At 39.4% G+C, this 20,605-nt stretch overlaps 1 protein-coding gene across 1 annotated transcript; it reads right to left on the bottom strand.

Moving 5' to 3' along the window:
- Positions 1-586: 586 nt before the first annotated feature.
- traf2a (Tnf receptor-associated factor 2a) lies at positions 587-18,683 on the bottom strand. Its single transcript, XM_008280611.1, has 10 exons — positions 18,490-18,683; positions 15,617-15,695; positions 15,001-15,099; positions 11,836-11,997; positions 7,073-7,147; positions 6,869-6,943; positions 4,663-5,145; positions 3,810-3,987; positions 3,562-3,710; positions 587-1,731 (listed from the first exon to the last, which is right to left on the bottom strand). Exons 1-10 carry the CDS (start codon positions 18,675-18,677, stop codon positions 1,513-1,515), a joined length of 1,707 nt encoding a protein of 568 aa, XP_008278833.1. The 5' UTR covers positions 18,678-18,683; the 3' UTR covers positions 587-1,512.
- Positions 18,684-20,605: the final 1,922 nt, after the last annotated feature.

Raw genomic sequence — 20,605 nt, forward strand, 5'->3', positions numbered from 1 at the left:
CAAGCGCCTAGACCTGCTTAATCTATTGCTGTGTCTGTAGGCTATTAATCTACATAGCTACGGTGTCACGGGTCTAAGGCTCATTATTTTCAGTTTTTAAGTTGAACAAAAACCTGCAAATTTTAAACTTCAAAAATACAAAAATACAATACAAAAACCCAGTTAAAAAAAAGAAGAAGAAAAAATATTATTTGCTTAACAAGCACTTTGTAGTTTGACAGATTTTTTTTTTTAAAGCTGCACAAGCAGTATTTATTTATATTAACTGTAGGCCAAGAAACTACCAATTCTTTGAAAGGACTAAGTGACATCTGGACAAAGAATTATAGTCTGATCCTACGGTTCCACTCAGCTCTACAAAGCGTTCCTCGATCTTTTAGCTAATTGTTCTGGTTTGACCACCACCGTCATCAAGCAGATGGCAGCTGTTTGCAGTGAAAACGCTCTGACAAGCCCACTGTACACTGCTTGCACTGCAGATAGATAAAGTTGGTAACTTGCTGGTTGACACCGTAAAGCATCTAGCTAGCTAAAGAGCCAGAAAAAAAATCCTTTGAGTTAGAGGACACGACTAAAAGGGGAGAACAGTGGACTTAGATTTACCAGGTTGCCACAGACATGCCTTCCAGTGAATGCTAATTCTATTTAGCATCTATTGGGTATGTAAGTAACCTTTCAGGGCCAGTGAACAAAAACAAACAAACAAAAAAAAGGAGCTTTAAATATTTTCAGAGACTCAAGTTAAGGTACTTATGCGAGCTATGCTACTGGCCAGTTAATCGCAAATATTTTTGCTCATAGCTAGGGCTGAACAGTTAATCCATTTCAATTGAAATATTGCAAGTTGAAACAATGCATTTGGAAAGGATGCAATTTGTCAGAAAATTGCAATTAAACGTTTTCCCTGTCGTTCAGCCCTTACTACAACTAGCAAACAATCAGTAGGTTTTGTTACAGGAGGATCTTATTTAATTGCTGTACGGAAAAGAATCAGGTCATATTTCTACATAAAACTGAACATGATGAGCCTCATCTATAGTACAAGAAGCCAGAGCATTATCACTGCAGATTAGAGACAGTGTCATAGTTGTCAAGGTTTTTCACAAGCGTAATGTTCTACATAGGAATGCTTTTGTTAGTTCAAATGCATTTCAAGGGCCTTCTGGAGAACGGGAAAATAACACGTCATTGGCCAGTACTGGTATCTATGTTATGTACAGGCCTTCAGTAACTTTGGTAAGTAATCACTGTTCTGTTAAATAAAAACTCGAGATTTGTAAAATAGTAACAATGGCTAAAGAGGCTTTTAAAACCACCAGCCCCTGCGGCCAGTGGGCCCAAAAGAACTTGCTCTGGTCTTGCATATTGCCGCCAAATATATTTATAACAAAACCAAAACAACTACACAGACCCTAAAGAGAAATGCCAGTTAATGGTGATACAAAAGCCTGGTAATTCAAACAGGTTAGTAGCAACAAAAGGCAGGGTTGGATTTATGCCCTCAACTTTTGCCTAAAGCCCTGTGAGGTCTACAATGGCCTTAATGAAGATGGTGTCGTCACGTATGTAGGAGTTTTTGGAGTCCAGCTTGGACAGCGGACAGAAGAGTGGGCAGCCGCTGGCGATGTTCATATCACTGACGGGCCTCTGGAAGGACGAGGATGAGATGTCGGGCCGGAAGGCATCAATTATGTGCTCCCTGTTGTTCTGGTCGAGCAGCATGAGGGTGACCTGGGTACACATGTTATGAACGTAGCCTTACATCGGAAAGAAAAACTGGAGCTGATGCACAATGCAGTTCCAGCTTTAGTATGATGACACATCAAGGGGCAGATATAGTATGATTACTACTCTAAATAAATCATTTATCATAGAAAAGGTAAATCATAAAAAAGTGGTGGAAAAACTCATTGAAACATTCAAACTTAACACAACATCACGTAGTAATCTATATATCTACAAAAAATGTGCAAGTTGTATATTTATTTGCTTTCTTTGTGAGTTAGATGAGAAGATACTGATATCTTTTCTTTAGAATTTTGGCATTTTCCTTATGCTTGATTTAGGATGTTTAGTTAGTGTAGCTTAGCCTAAGAATGTTAGCAGGGGAAGTTTAAACTACACATAACAATAACTCTAAATACCATTAACCCTATTTTTGAGCCCTTTCATGAACAGAAACTAAAAAAATGTAGCTAAGAAAATATTCTTGCATGTAACTTCTCATAAAGGCGCAAATTGTTAATTTTAGTCTGCTGATGTATATGTGTTGTTTTGTACTTCAGGTACAGTTTGACTAGCTGTTTCAGTCTATTGCTGAGCTAGGCTAACTACAGTAGTTCCTCACTATAGCTCTGAACATTAAAGTAACAGCAGTTACAGCATTTTTAGCTTGTTAGTGGAGTTCAGTTACAAGAGGATTCAATCCTTCATTTTTGATTGGATCTCTTAAAAGCAGGTTTAGTTAGTGAATATACAGTGATGGAGAGTTGTTCAAGAATTAGTGGGTCATAAACGACTGTTGACATTCACCCCACATCGCTGTGTGGAAGATGAGGTCAAACACATAGTGTGCAAGAAAATGGGTACCAGCTGTGCCATTTGTTTTCATATATTTTGATGAAGCACATGTGGGGCCTAATGCAATGACATTTAACCTCAATTACATTTTTGACAGCACACTGTCCTATATTATTACTTCGCTAGCTGTTATGACTCATGAGCTAAGTGCCTTTTTTATGATAAGGAAGGATGGCTGGACCCCAAAAATCACATCTAAATAAAAAAATTGCTATACACAGTGCTTAACAAATGTATTAGACCACTGCCCAATGTAAGGTTATTGCCACAGCTGCCTTAAATTAACAGCATTGGTAATTACCAAAATATTTTTTTTATGTCTGTAATAGTTAATACACCAGTATGTAGAAGCTCTTTAACCAAAATATTTTTATGAATCAAATATAAATATTTTTGTTGTCCCTGAATTTTCAAATTTACTGTTTTACAAATAAACTTAAAAAAAGAGTAAAGCACATTATTATGTTTTGATTAAGATGTCAAATTATAGTTATTTACTTGCATTTCTGAACAGAAAACTTTGTTTTAGTGGTTGAATGCTATGCTAAGTGAAGCCCAGTGAGCTGGCTCAAATTTGGATATAAAAAGGTGAATTCAGTTTGAAATTTCTCATTCCTGTTAAAAATGGTAAAACGTTGAGAGCTGAGTGTGCATGAAAGCACTTCATAATGCTGGATGGTCTTTTGTGTTATATATATATACACAGAACTTAACAAATTAGGTAGGTGGTCTAATAAATTTCTTAAACGCTATATGACATGAGATTGGTATCAACTGTCTCATCTCACTCTTAGAAAGAGAGCAAACAAGCATGTATTTTATGATTGCTTTTACTTTTTTTCTGTAAAGGGACAGTGCATGAAACTGAATAATAAAATTTGGTAGTATTGTCTTTAAATAGGTTTTATTCATGTTTGTTTTGTTCAAAGTAATTACTATTGTATAGCAGGACAATACATTTTGGACTATAAGGACTGTTACCTTCTGATTAAAAGGCCATTTGAGGAGTGCGTCACTGTGTCCTCTCATCACCACAAAGAACAGAGACAAGTGGGTGCCGCGGCCCGTCCCATCACCATTCAGGTAGATCCGCAAGCACATCTTGTAGCCGTATTTACTGGTATAAAAGGCTGGAAAACATAATACAGCAATCATGTGTCATGATGCATCTTATTCCCAACTAAAAAGTGTAAATCCTTACTCAGGCTATCAATGTATAAAGTAACTACCAGGAGAGAACATAGCAGGGGCACGGCCAGCCACAGCGTCCTGCCTCTTCTTGGTGAAATCAGAGATCTTCCAGACAAAGATGCCATCATATGTGGCTGCAGACATCTCCCTCATTTTACCCTCCATCTCCACGATGGACAGGTCCCTCAGACTTACCGTCCTCTCCAGTTGACGAACCTGCAGTTTAAAAACAGATGAACAGGACTGTTTATTTAGCTTAACAGGCCGCCTTTGAATCAGTAAAAACAAAACTGATGCTTAGTCAGTGCTGTAATGTAATGTGCTACACATAGGTGATAACTGTACTGTAAAACTATAGTGCAATAATATAAGAGATATATGGATTAAAAGATGTTTTGGCTGTCACTGTGTAAGGTTAAATGCAAAAATGCATGCTGCAGTCATGAGAGCAACTGTAGGTCAGACATTGTGGCCTGACTTACTGATTTTGCCTGGACAGCAGCAGTAGATGTGACACACTGCTCATTGAGGCAATGAAGGTACTTGAAATAACAATGTAAAGCAATTGGATAAGAACATCACCAACAGATTTACAACTAACAGTCCTGGCTGTAGTTTGTGATCTGTAAAGAAGTGCTAACTAGCTAACTATCAACTGCATGTGACCAGCACCACAAGTATAGGCTGGAGGTGTTTCAAGGAAAGAGGAGATCCATCAAGGAGTTTTGCAAGGTGATCCTGAAGGAGGCTGAGGCATTGTGAAGAGTTTTACTATGCACTGTGAAAACATTTACATGACATTCATAAGACGTAAGGTAGTGTTACTCAGTGGTGCTGAGGGAGGAAAGAGGCACATTAGAGATGTGTAGAGGCCATGTGTCATTTTGTTACCTTGTTGTTGAGGATTTCAATCTTGTCCTGGTCTAATCGGTGTTGGCGGTTGTAGGCCTCCATGGTGGTGCAGGAACGCTCCATCTCTCGGTTGAGGACGCAGACAATGTTTTCAAACGTGTTCACTTTGAGCTCCAGCTCCTGGCAGCGCCGGCTGAGCTCAGCCACTTTCGTCTTTTCACTCTGAAGCTGCAACTCCAGGGCGGCGCCTATAGCGCTGGGCAGCGGGGTAAAGGAGGTGGTCAGGGTCGGGGCACATGCACCCTGCACGGGAGCTGCACCACCTCCACCCAGCTGGCTCATCTTCAGCTCCAGGTCCCTGAGGGACTGGTGGAGCTCCTGCAGCTTCTGGCTGGCCACCTCCAGGCTTTGGGGCTGCAGGCTCTCTAGACTCACCTTGATGCCCATGATAAAATGCAGAAGCAGGTTGAGGTGTTCATATGAACACTGCCGCTCATGGTCATGGATCTTCTCTTTCTCCACCTTGGAGTTAAAGAAAGATACGAGCAGAAAGACTTTAAGAAACTAAACAATAGTCCTTATACTCAGTGATGCATGATGATGAATGTGAAACACTGCAACAGGCAAAAGAAGACAGTAGAGTGCACGGCAAAGCAAAATATGGAGATAATGATATATACACTACACAAAGTATTCATACCTTTAATTTGTCATGTTTTGTTGTTTAGGCATACTGATTGAACAGGTAAAACAATGTTTTGATGTCAAAGTCAGTCAAAAATATGAGAAAACTTTTGAAATATAAATGTTCATACCCCTTATGACATATTTGTATAAGTTCCACATTAAATTGAATGATGATTAACTACATGTAATAATGTGTGCATTTAATCTCAGGTTAAATTGTGGTGAGTAACTACTGATGGTGGTCCGAGGACAGTCTGCCTCTTGTAAATCTAAAGGTTTAATTCGCTGCTACTAAACACCCAAACAACTTGGCAGAATAAACACAGCAGCCTTGATGTGAAGCATGGTGGTGGCAGCATCATACTGTGAATTGCTTTCTTGCTGGGGACTTTGGAGAGAGTATGACGAAAAAAATATTGGGCCAAATGATGGAGCAGGATGAGCTAATGCAAGACACCTGCCACCTAGATTCATACATCAGAATTACACCACTCCCAACATGTGAATGGCTTTAAAACCACAGCAAAGTCAGAATCCATCTGTTAATTCAATACAGATTTTGTTGCCAGATATAAAAACTGCTGCTCCCGCAAGGTCTCTACCAAATTTGACAGAGCATGAAAGTTCATTCTTGCCCATGGAACGAACAGAAGTTTTGACAAACAAAAACTTTCAACTTTTTTTTACAGGGCTCTTAACTGCACCTCACAGCATTTTTTCCCCAAAGTATGTTTTCTTCAATAATTTGTTGTTACTTTGAAAAAGCTTGAGCTTCTTCTTGTTGAAAAAAGATACAGAGCCATTCCCTTTAAAGGGGATCCCCAACCTTTTCACACTTCACAGTTTGTTCACAGGTGTTGGGTAATACTGAAAATGTGATTAAAAGCTGTATTCGCCTTTTATAAAGTCTGATAATGTCCTTCTTATGTAATGTCTTTTGAGTGTCAGTTGGGTCTGAAATATCTGAATGTGATGAATAGCTCCCACTAAATATTAATGTGAAGGAACGAATCTTGCAATCAAATTCATATTTTATATTTGTACTAAAATATCCACAACCTGACTTTAACTGTTTCACTTCGTGTTGATCAGTGCCACAAAGCTTAAACACACCTATGTGATGTGTTTCTGTAAAACAGCAGCACATGGAAAAGTCCAGGTTAGGTGAATACTTTATATAGGCACAGTGGCTACATACAAACACAGGCTTTATATGCAACAACACTGGATTCATTTAGAGGCATGTAGCAGCCAACACTGTAATAACTGCTGAATAATGTAATACCTTGGCAATGTTTCTAAAGGGTCAAAAACTAACTCATTAAGGAATATCATATCATTTTATTTTCTAATAATCTAGTAGGGAAAATCATGTTATGTGCACTTTGCCTCTTTATCTTTTTACTTTAAACATCAGTCGGAAAAATGTGTTACTTTTTCTCACTTTCTATCTACCCACTAAGTGGAGGATTTTGTTTCAATTTGCCAAGTTATTAAATGATTCAGAAGTCATGAAATTAGCCACATATAGCAAATTATGACGAAAATGTCTACTTACAGACGTATCGCAGCCAACAACATGAAATCTGCATGGTGCTTTAAATTTACTGCAGAACTTAATATGGTCCACATACTGCAAAACAAAAAAAATGAAAGAAGCTAATGATCTATAGAATACATTGCAGAATTTGAACCCTAGCTAAATGGTAAATGAGATCAGTCTTAACAGAACTATGACAAATCATTAAAACATCTGGGATACCTTTTCTCTGGGGATCTTTTTCTTTGCACAACCTTCACAAATCATTGGGTACTTTGGACAGATTTCATCATGAGCCTAAAAGTAGAAGAAGTAACGTTAGTTCACAATAAAAGAAAATACTTCTGTACTTTTCCTGCATTTTTCACCTTAAGGCATCAGTGGCAGCTTGGTTTTAAATGTATGTTAATATGCTAAGGTGTATCTGCTATTTGTGATAAAATTCCAAATGTTTAACCACATCTCAATCTCCTTCAGGAAATGATACCCACTCAGGTGACTTAGGTTTTTAAAAGTCTGACTCTCTGGGCCCCTAATTCAAACAAAAAACAAAATCACCTTGAAATTGTAAATTGTGAGGCTTTTCTTCATCTATTTCTTGTGCAGATGTGTGTTGATTTAGGAACGAGAGTTGCCATAATTTTGAGACTGTAAACAAGATGTATAATGTTGCCATGGTACAAGTATAATGTAGTCCATAGCAGATGGGCAAAATGTGCTACAATTTGAGCCCTGTATTCTACCGTAGCACTACTAAAAGTATGTGAAAAGGCTATGGGATTCCTGTGCAGTCATGGATGTACAGAGGCTGAATGATATGGACAAAAAAAAAAAAAAAAACAACAACAACACTGCAATATTGTGTTTTCTGTGAGATATATTGGGATATGAAAAAAAATATAGCAATTTTCACCAGATCACTTGACGATTTGGAAAAAAAGAAAAATTCCACAAAGATTGTGGAGATTTTGTAGGAGAGTGCATCTGCATAGAAAATCAAAACTAATTTTATAAAAGTAAAAAAATGAAAAACTGCAAAACAGTAGTTTGTTGCTTTGGATGCCCTTCAGATCGAGCGTTGCGCTCATCATACAAAGCTTTGTGGCGCTGATTTAAATGGTCAAACAAATTATACTTGTTACCTTGTGTGTTACCAGCAATTTTAAAACAGAGTACTTTTATTTGGCCAATATAATCCTTTCTGTAGCCAAACAAACATACAACTGACAAGGGTTGCACACTTATGGCTAAAATGATCATCACAATTATTGAGATCAATACTGCAATCACAGTTAGCCTATGTATCACAATAAGCTAGCGATTTTAGACACTAAATATTTTTATTGCACTCTCACATCTAAGTAAACAGACAGCTACTTCCACTTCAACATTGTGCTACATTCATGTTAATGTACAAATCTGCATCAAAACAAACTAAATTCCGAATGCAGAGCATCTCAGAGAGGCAAAATATAATAAATTGTACACAAATCTCCTCGCTTGCAGAACATCTGCTTATTAATAGACATGACAATTTACTGATGTTCCCGAAACATTATTGAGAAGAAGAAGCTTTATTGTTAGCGTACAAGAAATATAAAAAAAAATTGACACCATCTTTGCAGCAGCTACTATATTTTGTCTCGAGTGGTAACATCAGACAAGAGTTTACCCGCTTCATTCGCGCGCATAAGTCGCGTCATTCGCGTCATTCCCGCGTCAAGATTTGTGTCTGATTTCAAGTCATTTGCGCGAATGACGCGATCCAGACGCCAGATCCATGGGAACCCCCAGTGACGCACACAGCTCGGAGAATTCCTCCACCTTCTCCAGGAGCTGCGCCTGGATGACGGCCGCTTTCAGCGCTGTTTTCGGCTGATCCGGACCCAGTTTGACTACCTGTTGTAGAGGATCGGTACCAGGATATCCCTCCAGGATGCCAACTACAGGCGCTCGCTGAGATAGAGCCATGTTTTTTCCGTGCCACTTACAACAACACAGACAAGCGGCCGCCAGCAGGAGTACGTTGACTACACGGAGGTTTATCCCGCGAGCACTGTGATAGCTAGCAGCTCGGCTCGCTAGCTTGCTAAGTTGAAGAGTAGCATTCTTGTGTGTGAACTGGAGGAGAGGGACAGCCAGTCTGCTGAGCACTGAGATCTGCCCTGGCCAGTGATGTGGCTACTTATCTCCTGGGGTGCGTAAATCAATCAGTATTCACAGTGTAGTTGTAAAAAACTGAATGAATCATGTTGTTGACGTAACCAGAGAATCTCAACACTGATTGGCCATCACGGCGCGTCAGATCGCAAAAGTTCAGATTTTTCAACTTGCTCTTCAAACGCGCGGCTAGAATCGCGTCATTCGAGCAAACAACTCGCTCAATTCGTGTCAATCGCGCCGCGCTAATCGCGCGAGTCGCGCCGCCGGACGTTTACTCGTGTCTAATCGCATCTTCACATTGACTTTTCATGTAAATCATTCGCGCGAATGATTTTACTGGTGTCTGGTGTGAACACAGCATCAGTCACAGTGTCAAAGCTGAAGCAATATGGCATGCAGCCCTAGTACACACAACTGTCACTGGATTACTAGGACACTGAAAAAAAAAATTAAAACCTGATGGTTTTCAGGTTATTTCTACAGTTGTAGCCAGCATCTTTTTTTCTACAATTTCTGAGTGGATTTAGGAACGTTCATGTTCAACAGACTTCAAAAATAAAGATCTAATAGTAAAACAATCTAAAAATGTGTTTATTGTGTCTGTGAGATCTAATTTGATTGAGTTATACTCTAAATGTAGTGGCACCAGGTAAATGGTGTTTGTATATGGGTAAGTGATGACACTCAGGCAGCACTTCCCATAAACCACTCAGCATATGACAAATCCATACACCATCTGGGTGGCTGAGGCACTGAACCCAGGTAAAGCCTTGGTCACAACCGGATGCACGACTTTTGGGATCACACGTCCTCTGCGAATTTTGGGTACCGTGGAGGTCATAGAGGTAGAGGAAAGATTGCAAGGGCTCCATCAGAAATGTGTAAGAGAGGACCAAGTCTGCCTTGCAAGTTGCAGGGGCGACATGAGATGTCCGTTCAAGCAGGGACGCTAATTGCAACGTGCGATTGCCGTGGAAATTGTACTCACTTCTTGAGCTTGTCTTGCCACCTGCATACATGGCACTCACTCACAACTTACAAAGAGAATGGAACGCACGGCCAAAGTCAGTCACACTTGCCTCACATCTTGTGATGACGTACCGATGGCGGGATTTTCAATCTTGTAAATTCTGTTAACATACTGACAGCTTCAGGACGTTCTGTCATCCCGGGGCAATTTTTTAAAAAAAAGATCCGGGACAATACAAACTGATTTCAGGACAAAAGTTAAAACTTTATAACAAATGGGGATGAAAATACATATGATTTTATGTTTTGTAGCGCACACACAGATTCTGACAACTTGATGGTGACAGCTCGCCTGCAGTGTCACTGTCAACCCCAGTACTGACTTCCAGCTGATACTGGCCAGCAGCATCTTCCGTGAGCCGACCTGCTCCTCCATCAGAGACACGTACCAGCTGTAACACATATTTTAGGCCGTAGGAACCCGAATGGCCGGTTGTGACCGAGGCTAAATGTAATGACAGCTGAGACAGCATTCCCNAAGCTAGCGATTTTAGACACTAAATATTTTTATTGCATTCTCACATCTTAGTAAACAGACAGCTACTTCCACTTCAACATTGTGCTACATTCATGCTAATGTACAAATCTGCATCAAAACAAACTAAATTCCGAATTCAGAGCATCTCCGAGAGGCAAAATATAATAAATTGTACACAAATCTCCTCGCTTGCTGAACATCTGCTTATTGATAGACATGACAATTTACTGATGTTCCCGAAACATTATTGAGAAGAAGAAGCTTTATTGTTAGTGTTCAAGAAATACAAAAAAATTTGGCATCATCTTTGCAGCAGCTACTATATTTCGTCTCGAGTGGTAACATCAGACACGAGTTTACTCGCTTCATTCGCGCCCATAAGTCGCGTCATTCGCACATCAAGATTTGTGTCTGATTTCAAGTCATTTGCGTGAATGACGCGATCCAGACGCCAGAGTGTGATCATGAGTGTGATCAGATGCAGTGTTTTCATCCATTCATACTGAGGCAGTGATCGAAGAAACGGCCCTTGCGCTGAGACATGCAGCCACGCCAGGTAGCACTGTGCTGTCCAGGGTCCTGAACTGTACATCTGATTAGATTATGGTATATCCATTCTTTGTTTGAAACAATAATGCAATCGACCATCACTGGCGAAACGTGAGCGTGCACCATGAGCACATCTTTTACACTCCTGGCGTGGGGTGATGTACGCCCACTATGCATTCGATTTTGTTCATGAGTTGTGAGTGTGAGCACCATGCTTAACACACAAGGGGCACTTGTGACCACAGATTTTCTTCCCATGGTGCCTTAAAAATGTGCACGTCTCACTCACAAACTCCTTGCAAGGGGGAGCAAGTTACACTGTTCACAGAGAATTCGTAGGATCTTTTTGACATGTCAAAGATCCTCCCTACATGCTTACGGGCTGTCTGACCTCAACATTTTGCAGACGGACTTGTGTAGCGCGTACCATTTTGCACGTATTTTGGACGCAGACAGGCCGTAGGAGCCCAAATGGCCGGTTGTGACCGAGGCTAAATGTAATGACAGCTGAGACAGCATTCCCGAGGATGGTCATGAGATACCAAAGAATCCTGTGGGACATCTAATAGAGGTACCTTCAGATTAGAATATTTTATCGCAGAAATGTAACACCATCTATCGATCATGAAATAAATGTAGACGAACTTTGTCTCATGTTACGATATTACAAGCGGATACATAAATAAAGCAACAGCTTCTTAGTAAAGTCACACTCAAGCACAATACTTGAACAGTGTTGGATTATGACAGTAGGGAAAAGCCTGACCTTGATGTTCTTTAACAGGAACGGCTCTTTGCAGTATTTGCAGTTCAGCGTCCTCTCTGGACACTCTCTCTCATTGTGGCGCTCCTGTTCATTGGCTCTCATCAGCTCTTTACAGGAGGGACACAGGATGATCATGAAGTCACAGTTGCCCTCGTGGCTGGTCTGCAGGTGATCGACAGAAAAGACTTGTTATACAATGTTATATCACTTTATAAAGAATTTGGCCACACCATTGACTTGATGATGCCACTAACTGTAGACTGTCACTAGGTGGTGTGTGTGTGTGTGTGTGTGTGTGTGTACAGTAAACAACAGAAGTGAGTACATCTCTGGGCAATAAGAATTCTGTTGCATACTATGCAAGTATATATAAATTCTGTTGGTTGAACAACTAAATGTGACCGAAACAACATAGAAGTCACGCTCAGACCTTCACATCATTTAACTGTTTTTGCTTTTCAACATTGAATCATGGAAAATATAATTTGACTTTTTTGGGGGGAAAAAATCCCAAAATAATGAAAACTGATTTCTATAGAATGATGTCTTTTAATTAAAAATTTAAAGCGTGAAAAAAGTGACTACATAAGTATTCACCCACTGCAAGTAAGTATTTAGGAGATGCACATTTGCCACATTCACAGCATTTAGTTTGTGTGTTTAGGTCTCAACCAGCACATCTGGACACTGCAATTCTACACCATTCTTCTTTACAAAACTGCTCAAGCGCTGTCGGGTTGCACAGGAAATGTGGGTGAACAGCCCTTTTAAGTCCAGCCACAAATTCTCAGCACTCTTGTAAACTGCATCAGGTTGTCCTCCAGGATTTCACTATACTTTGCTGCATTTGTTTTACCCTCTATCTTTGAAAGGCCTCCATGTAAAACCGCCGAGAAGCATCACCATATTTTAATGCTGCCACCACCAGCCTCAGTGTGGAGGTTGTTTTTGAGGAGCCCAGTGTTTGGTCTCCACCAAACATAGCATAAGTGTCTTGGTATCCCTCCTCACAAGCCTTTTTCTTGCTGCTCAGATTTACTCATGTGCCAAAGTCCTTCCGTTTCTTAATGATAGATTTAACTATATTCAAACAGATATTTAGTGACTTGGCTTTTTTTCATTCATTCACTGACTTGTGCTTTTCAATAACCTAGTGTTCTGTTGTCTTCATGGTGTAGTTATAGCCAGGAGTACTTGTTCACCAGTGACTGGACCTTCTAAATACAGGTGTTGACTTTCTGCAACAATTGCTTGAGACACATTCATTGCACTCAGATGATCTCCACTTCACTGTGAGACATCAGCACCAATCGGATGCACCTGTGATGAATTGGTTAAGATACTTTAAAGAGGGAGAATACTTATGCGATCACTTATTTTAGTTTCTAGATTTTAAATTAACTGACATTACTTAGTAGAAATCTGTTTCCACTTTGCAATGAAAGAGTCATTTTTGTAAACTGTCAAAAAGTCAAATGAAATTGACCGTAATTCAGTGTTGAAAAGCGATAAAAGGGGAATATGTCTCAGTGGGTGAATGCATTTTTGTAGGCACTGCAGGCATTTTCCATATAAAAAGGTATTTTGATAACTTTTAAATTTAAAAGAACAAGTTCAAACACAAGTGAAAGAAAGAAAATAGCAAGTAGCACTGGTAGATGTGTTCTGTTTCAGGTTACAATGAGAGGAGAAAATACATACAATCCAGTTAATCCAAAGTTAGAAGCCTTATCAGATGTTAAATCACTGCCCAGTAGCTCATTACAAATTACTAAATTTTAAGCAATTTTTGACCATTGATTTTTACAATACATGAAACATTTTACAGCAATTATTTTTATATTTTGACATGCACTTCTTTGGCATGTGTATAGGACTTCCTTGAAGATTTTCTTAGAATCTGTTGACAACATTTAGATAAATACAGAGAGGCTTGGGCAACCATGGAATCCAGGGAATGGTGTTACAAGATTAGGATGGAAAAAAGGTAACTATGTCCCATTAAATGTAATCAGGTTACCACTACATTTTGCAAAAATACGGAATATTAGCACAAATACAACAATTATTTTAATAGGCTAAAGAAAGATATACTATGCCAGAGTTGCTAACCCTGAATTTCCCCTATGGGGGTCAATAAAGAATTATCTTATCTTATAAGACATTCTTTTCAGTCTCTGTCTGCACAATCCACTAACAGCACAAGTTCATTCACATCACAAAAAGCAAAACACGCTGTTTGCATGCCTTTAGTTGACAAATGCACACACACAAAACCCCTTCATTGTGACTTTTACCTCATTTACTTTGTTCAATAAATTCAAATCCATTCATCCAAAATCTGAATTCAAATCATATTCCCATGATGGTCTGAATGCCAATTTACAAAGACTTCATATTAATTGGAGCTAATTTGGTTTAACTAAATATTTCTTTGATAATAGTTGTTGGAGTAATACATATATAATGCATGGATTAAGAGAAGAAATCAAGCCCATAAAAGCTTCATACTTTACTGTCAATAGATTACAGAGTAGTTAGTCATGAACTTGATCAGTTATACAATGTTCAGTAAGAATGAATGCGCTTATACATTTTTTTTGTTGGTTTGTTTTGTATGTGCTTGTTTGGGGCTGCACCGTTGCCTCGCAGCCAGAAGGTTGCCAATTCACGTCCCGGTGGGGACGCTGGGATCTTTGTGCGTGGAGTTTGCATGTTCTCCCTGTGCAGTGTGGGTTCTCTCTGGGTTCTCTTCCTCCCACACAGTCCAAAAACATGTTGAGGTTAATTGGTGATTCTAAATTGTCAGCAGGTGTGAATGTGAGTGTGCTTGGTTGTCTGTCTCTAAGTGTAGCCCTGCGATAGACTGATGACCTGTCCAGGGTGTCCCCTGCCTTTGCCTGAAGTCAGCTGGGATAGACTCCAGCCCCCTGCGAACCTAGTGAGGATTAAGCGGTGTATAGATCATGGATGAATGGATGGATGTGCTTCTTTGTATTTTTACAGTATTCTTGTGGGGCTGTGTTCAAATATTTGCTTATTTTACATTACGAAACGTCTCCTGGAAACTGTGTGTAGGATATTCATATATGGATGATGTTACCGTGATGTGTGGCTACATGCAATGTTCAGAGGTTTAGAATGTAAATAAACTCATTCCTTCACCTCAAATTCTTTGATAGTTCCGGTCCATGTGCACCCTTCATTAGGACACACAGCTGCCAAGGCCTCAACTTCTCTGCGGGCTGCATTATCGGGGAAAGCCTAGATGGAAAAATGGAGGTTGTTGTCAGTGTTGTCTGGTTTGTGTCTTTAGTTGCGGTCTGAGGGATAGTGTTACCAGTACTCTGCATCAGTTTCCTCAGGGTCAGGGTGCTTGGAGCTCACTTTTCTCTCCTGGCTCTAATTACTCTAGCCAATATGGCCACAGAAAAACAGGAGGATATCTGCTTCATCTACTGTCAGTGCTGCCAAGAAGAAGAGCAGTCACAAAGTTTTTGTTGTGTTGGATCTTTGCTGCAGAACATTAGATCTGAAAACAAACAATGACTATGACGTCACAGTGCTGACTCTCAGGATTATTTTGAGAGTTTTTATATCCAGAAACATTTTGGCTCTCATCACCAGCAAGACTAAAATACCAAACCTGGCAAAACTCTGCTCTAATGACCAACTGCTCAGAATGCTAACAAAACAGGGAATTGAAGTGCACTATAATGATTTATTCATTGTAACTGTGAGGAACTCTGACAAAAGGTGCATGGCAAAAAAATGTACTTACACCACCTTGCTTGAGAATGGAGGTGGGTTCCTCAAACAAGTCTTCCTTGATGCATGCACTGCATTTCTGTGGTCCAGAACTTAAAGGAAGAAAAATCACATGAATACAAATATTGTGACAACATTAAACGGCCCTGTGCCCTTACTCAGACAACATAGATACTTGATGTTAGCATTGATGTGATCCAGGTAGTTTAAGTTTACTGTTGACTCGTGGATCAGAGCTGTCAACCACTTCTCCTGGCCTCCAAGCTCAGCTGGGCTAGAGTCGCTCCAGATCAGTGAACCTTCTTCTTAGGGCTGCTTTTTTTTTTCTTTTGGGGGGTGGGGGAGCATTTTAGACCTTTTCTTTATAGTGGCAATGGAGAGAGATGGGAAAAGGGGGTAAGAGCCCAGAGGAATCTTCCAGTTTGCCAGGAATCAAAGTCAGAACTTTGAGTTGAGATCATTTGGTCACACTTTGACAAGAAAAGGTTAGTGAACCCTTTAGAATGAGGGGGTTTTATGCATCAGGATTTGAGTTAAGGTCATAAACTGGGATCTGATCTTCTAAGTCACAAATACAGATAAATATAATGTGTCAACACTAATAACGCACAAACAATTATATTATTTAGTATTGGTATTGAGAAAAAAAAACATCAAATATTCCCAGTGTTGGTTGAAAAAAAATGTCAATTCTTGGATTTAATAACTTAATCTTCTTTGGCAGCATCAGCCTCAAACAAGTGTTTGTGGTGGTTGTGGATTAGAGATTCACAATGTTCAGTTCACAACATCTTTGTTGGGTTAAGGTCTGTGTTCTGATTCCAACACCTTAGCCACAGTCAGAAACACTAGTTTGAGGTTGATGCTGCCAAAGGAGGTTCAACCAGTTATAAGATTCTTAAAAATCCACTTACTTTTTCCACTAGCACTGGAAAAATGTATATGCTTTGTTAAATAAAGATACAAAGATTATAATTTTTTGGGTGTGATTAAGCTTAAACAATTGTGTTTTACTTTTATTTTGAAAATCAGGTCACATGCTGAAAGTCATGTCATTCCAATTAATACTTGATATTGGATTTTGAGTAATTTGTTGTTTTGTTTTTGTTTTTTTTTTGGTAAATCAGTATAGCTATTTTTAAAAACATGTATTGATTTCAGCTTCTCAAATGTGCAGAGTTGTGCGTTTTCCCCTTTTAAATCATTCTACGCTGGACATCCTTGGGTGTTGACCTGTTGGTAGAACAAACTAGCCATTTGTATAAGGCAATTTTTGACATATTGAAAACATGTTATAGATAAATTGTCAACCAACTGATTGAGGAAATACTGACAGACCCTTCATAATAGTATTGTCAGTTGCAGCTACACACTTTAATAAAAACTTCATAAAAAATGTCCAAAGCCCCGACTTGTCCTGTTGTAGCAAATGCTATTAAAAACACACAGGAAACCTGATTATTGTGATGAATGTGCTAATAACACAAGAATAACATGTATTGCATATGTGCAAATGTCAGTGCAGAGGCAAAACATTGTGCAGCCCTAGCTTCAAGTCCATTACAGTCACCAGATGTAACTCCTGTTTTGTGAGTTGAATTTTACTTTGTTGATGACAGTGGTCAAGAGGACATGACTGCCACTCCACGGGGACACTGAGATGGCAGAAAAATGTCACTTGTTATCTCCGAGTTTAACCAATCAGTGTGTCAGATGTACCTGCTTTATTTGTATAAAAACCTTAACCTAATTTCTTGGCACAATACATAAATAACCAGTGTTACACTGAAATCTGTAAATGTCCTGATCTGTAACCTGACAAAGTCCGGCTAATTCATGTTATTTATGCTACCTCTTTACTGTGATCATATATTATACTGCATTTGAAGTTGTTACCAAAAAAGTGGGACTCCATTATAGCCATACAGCAACACAGAATTTGATAGTCACTGATTTCTGTTAAACACCCCCTTTCTAATAGTTTTACTTTTAGCAAAGTATTTATATAGATTCGTTCTTCCTATAGCAGCAGTCACCACTCTAAGTGGTGCAAAAATAATTAAATCAAAATGAAACTGAAACTTAAAATGAAATGTCTAGTACCATCACACATGCGCACTTCAGGAAAAAAACTGATCCCACTACCGAGCTTTCTTCTAACTACGCATACAAAAAATACTGTATGGATATCAATATCAATGTGCCTATTTGTAGTCTTGTCTGTGTACTAGGATTTTAAAAATGAAAAACAATGTTCTCGTTCTTATTGTTACTGTTATGTTAACACAAAAAAACTAGCTAAAAAAAAACGCAACTATTACAAAGGTTCGATGGATCTTTGTCAGGTGATGTTATTTACCATACGGATAAAGGTCATCCTAAATTCCGTTAAAACTATGCCCAGTTTAATGTCGTTTCGCTTATCTACAAAAGATGTGCACTTCGTGGAATATATTCTAAAAACTATACAGTAGCCAGACGTTTTAGTAACTTCGGCACACATACCGACCTGATAGTAGTTCTATGTAACACACCGTCAGGTTCAACTTCTCGAAACCCACACCGTTACTCTGGTGTCCGGCCAGTTTCAGCAGAGGTTAGCGGGATAGACTGGGAGGACACCTGGCCAGCCTATCACACACACTAGTTCAGATCTTATTTGGATAAAGTGGCTATTGTTAATTTAGCTATGCGTCGGATGTTGCTGTTTATTCTTTGTAATCAATGTACCGTATGTTGTTATACTCGTGCGTAGCGTATCCTGTGACACTAAGCAGGGCAGCGTTAAATTGTGAGATATTTGAACGAGGTTTGGTGACAAGCTCGGGATGCTCATATTGGCTACACACATCTAGCTAGCTCGCTAGCAACCATGACACTACTCACCTCACAATTTTGTTGAAACAGAACGAACAAAAGCGGTGACCGCACTGGGCTTGCAGGGGCCTTCTCAGGACTTTCTGACACGAGTTGCACAAATGCTTGTCTTCGAGGTTGTTGGCCAAAATTTTCTTTGGGAAGCCCGGCTTGTTGCCTTCCAGGGAAGATGGTGGAGACGGCTCCTGTGCAGCCATTATTCCCCTTGAACAATATCGGGGTACTCAGCGGGGTGTGTTCAAGACAGCAAACACAGCTGAATGCAATTCCAGCAGCCACTCATTGCTCTTTAACAATTTATTTAAACGTGTATACCTGCTTATGTTACGAACCCATGGCGACATATGTTCCTCATATGGACAGACAAATAAGAGCAGGCGTTTGCTTGTGATAAAAAGTGTCAGCAGTGAGGATGCTACCCTCCGTTGTAAGGTGCTACGTCTGCCGCTAGGCGCCGCCAGCCCGGGAGAGGCGCATCGAGCTGGGTATGATGAGGAAGCAGGCTGCGCTGGATTGGACAATATGGATTGGAGCTCAAGAGCTGAGGGAAGCTAGATACACTTCCTCTCAGAAGTAGTGTTAGTGTGGCTTCAACATAAAGGCATAGTGGTTTTTTTTTGTTTGTTTTTGTTTTTTTAAAATCCACTTTAAAAGAATACAGTTGTCCTCAAATGTATTCATACCCTTCAATTAAAGAAAAGGCAAAATTCACAACAGTCACTCAAATACCTAGAAAGTTATAACATTTACAATAAATACAAATTTGCTAAATTATAATTTTGTGAAATAAGACATTGCTTTTGAATTGTGGTTGAAAAGAATAATTTTAAAAAACAAACAAAACTGTCCGGGACAAATTAGAGCACTTTGCTGATGAGCAGTGGGCCAAAATCAAAATACCTGTCAACAGGTGCAGAAATCTGATTGAGAGTTACAGAAAACACTTGATTGTCTCAAAGGGTTGTTTAAAAAAATATTAGTTTATGGGTCCCATCATGCTTGTTTGCTTGTTTTTGTTTGTTTGTTTGTTTATATATAAATATAAATACAAGCCCAACAGTTGGAACTCAATGAAACAAAATCTGTCCACCTTTCACTGCTGACATTCAAATCATTGTTGTTGTTTTTAATACTTCCTTTGTCCACCTTTATTTTTAATGTTCACATGTCTGTTCAAAAAAAGTATGCATATTTGTGCATTTTCAATAAGATAAGATCATTTTTTCATACTTAAATATGAAATTTCAGTGGGGGGGGGGCACAATGCACTTTAATGTAAGTAATCAACTGGAGAAGTGTCCTGTTGATATGTATTCATTTTTACTCTATGCAGCTGTAACTTTGGGTAAAATGGTTCATATCCGAACCATCTCCAAACTAAAAACAGTTTTTTCACACTCAGATCTGGAAAAGGTGAGTCATGCATTTATTTGCTTGCATCTGGATTCCTGCAACTCCCTTCTTTCTGGTATCAACCACAAGTCAGTGTCTCGCCTCCAGCTGGTTCAGAATGCAGCAGCTCAGCTTCGTACTGTTTTTAGCAGACATCACATTACCCCAATCCTGGCACCAACTTATTTAACAGAACTTTTGACCCTTTATGAGCCTGTTCACAGCCTTAGATCTTCAGGTGGGCCCTTCTGTCTGTTCCAAAGTTGAGACTGAAATCTATGAGTGACAGAGGATCTGTGATCAGGGCCCCTCAGCTTTGAAATGACCTGTCTGAGGAGATAAGACTGCAAAATTAGTGTTTTCTTTTAAATCACTTCTTAATAAATTTTTTTATGGGCTTGCTGTTATGTAGTGTATTATATTTATTATTATTGTCTAATTATTTTTTCTTTATCTATTTCATTGTTCATTTTATTCTCTTTTAGGGCTGCAAGGTGGAATGGTGGTTAGCACTGCTGCACTCACAGCAAGAAGGTCGCCGATTTGCATCCCAATGTGAGCACCGGGATCTTTCTGTGTGGAGTTTGCATGTTCTCCCCGTGCAGCGTGGGTTCTCTTCAGGTTCTCCAGCTTTCTCATACACAGTCCAAAAACATGTTGAGGTTAATTGGTGATTCTAAATTGTCTGTAGGTGTGAATGTGAGTGTGCTTGGTTGTCTGTCTCTAAGTGTAG

This window comes from Stegastes partitus, unplaced genomic scaffold (genome assembly GCF_000690725.1).
Source record: "Stegastes partitus isolate 25-593 unplaced genomic scaffold, Stegastes_partitus-1.0.2 Scaffold202, whole genome shotgun sequence".
NCBI classification, from domain to species: Eukaryota; Metazoa; Chordata; class Actinopteri; family Pomacentridae; genus Stegastes; species Stegastes partitus.

Bases quoted from the DNA above. Each gene is read 5' to 3' on its own strand.
- traf2a (XM_008280611.1), bottom strand. From the start codon at position 18,677: ATGGCTGCACAGGAGCCGTCTCCACCATCTTCCCTGGAAGGCAACAAG. The intron at 15,100-15,616 runs GTAAGTACATTT...TTTTCCATCTAG, and splicing joins CCATTCTCAAGCAAGGTGGT to GCTTTCCCCGATAATGCAGC. The intron at 3,711-3,809 runs GTAGTTACTTTA...TATGTTTTCCAG, and splicing joins CCCTGCTATGTTCTCTCCTG to CCTTTTATACCAGTAAATAC.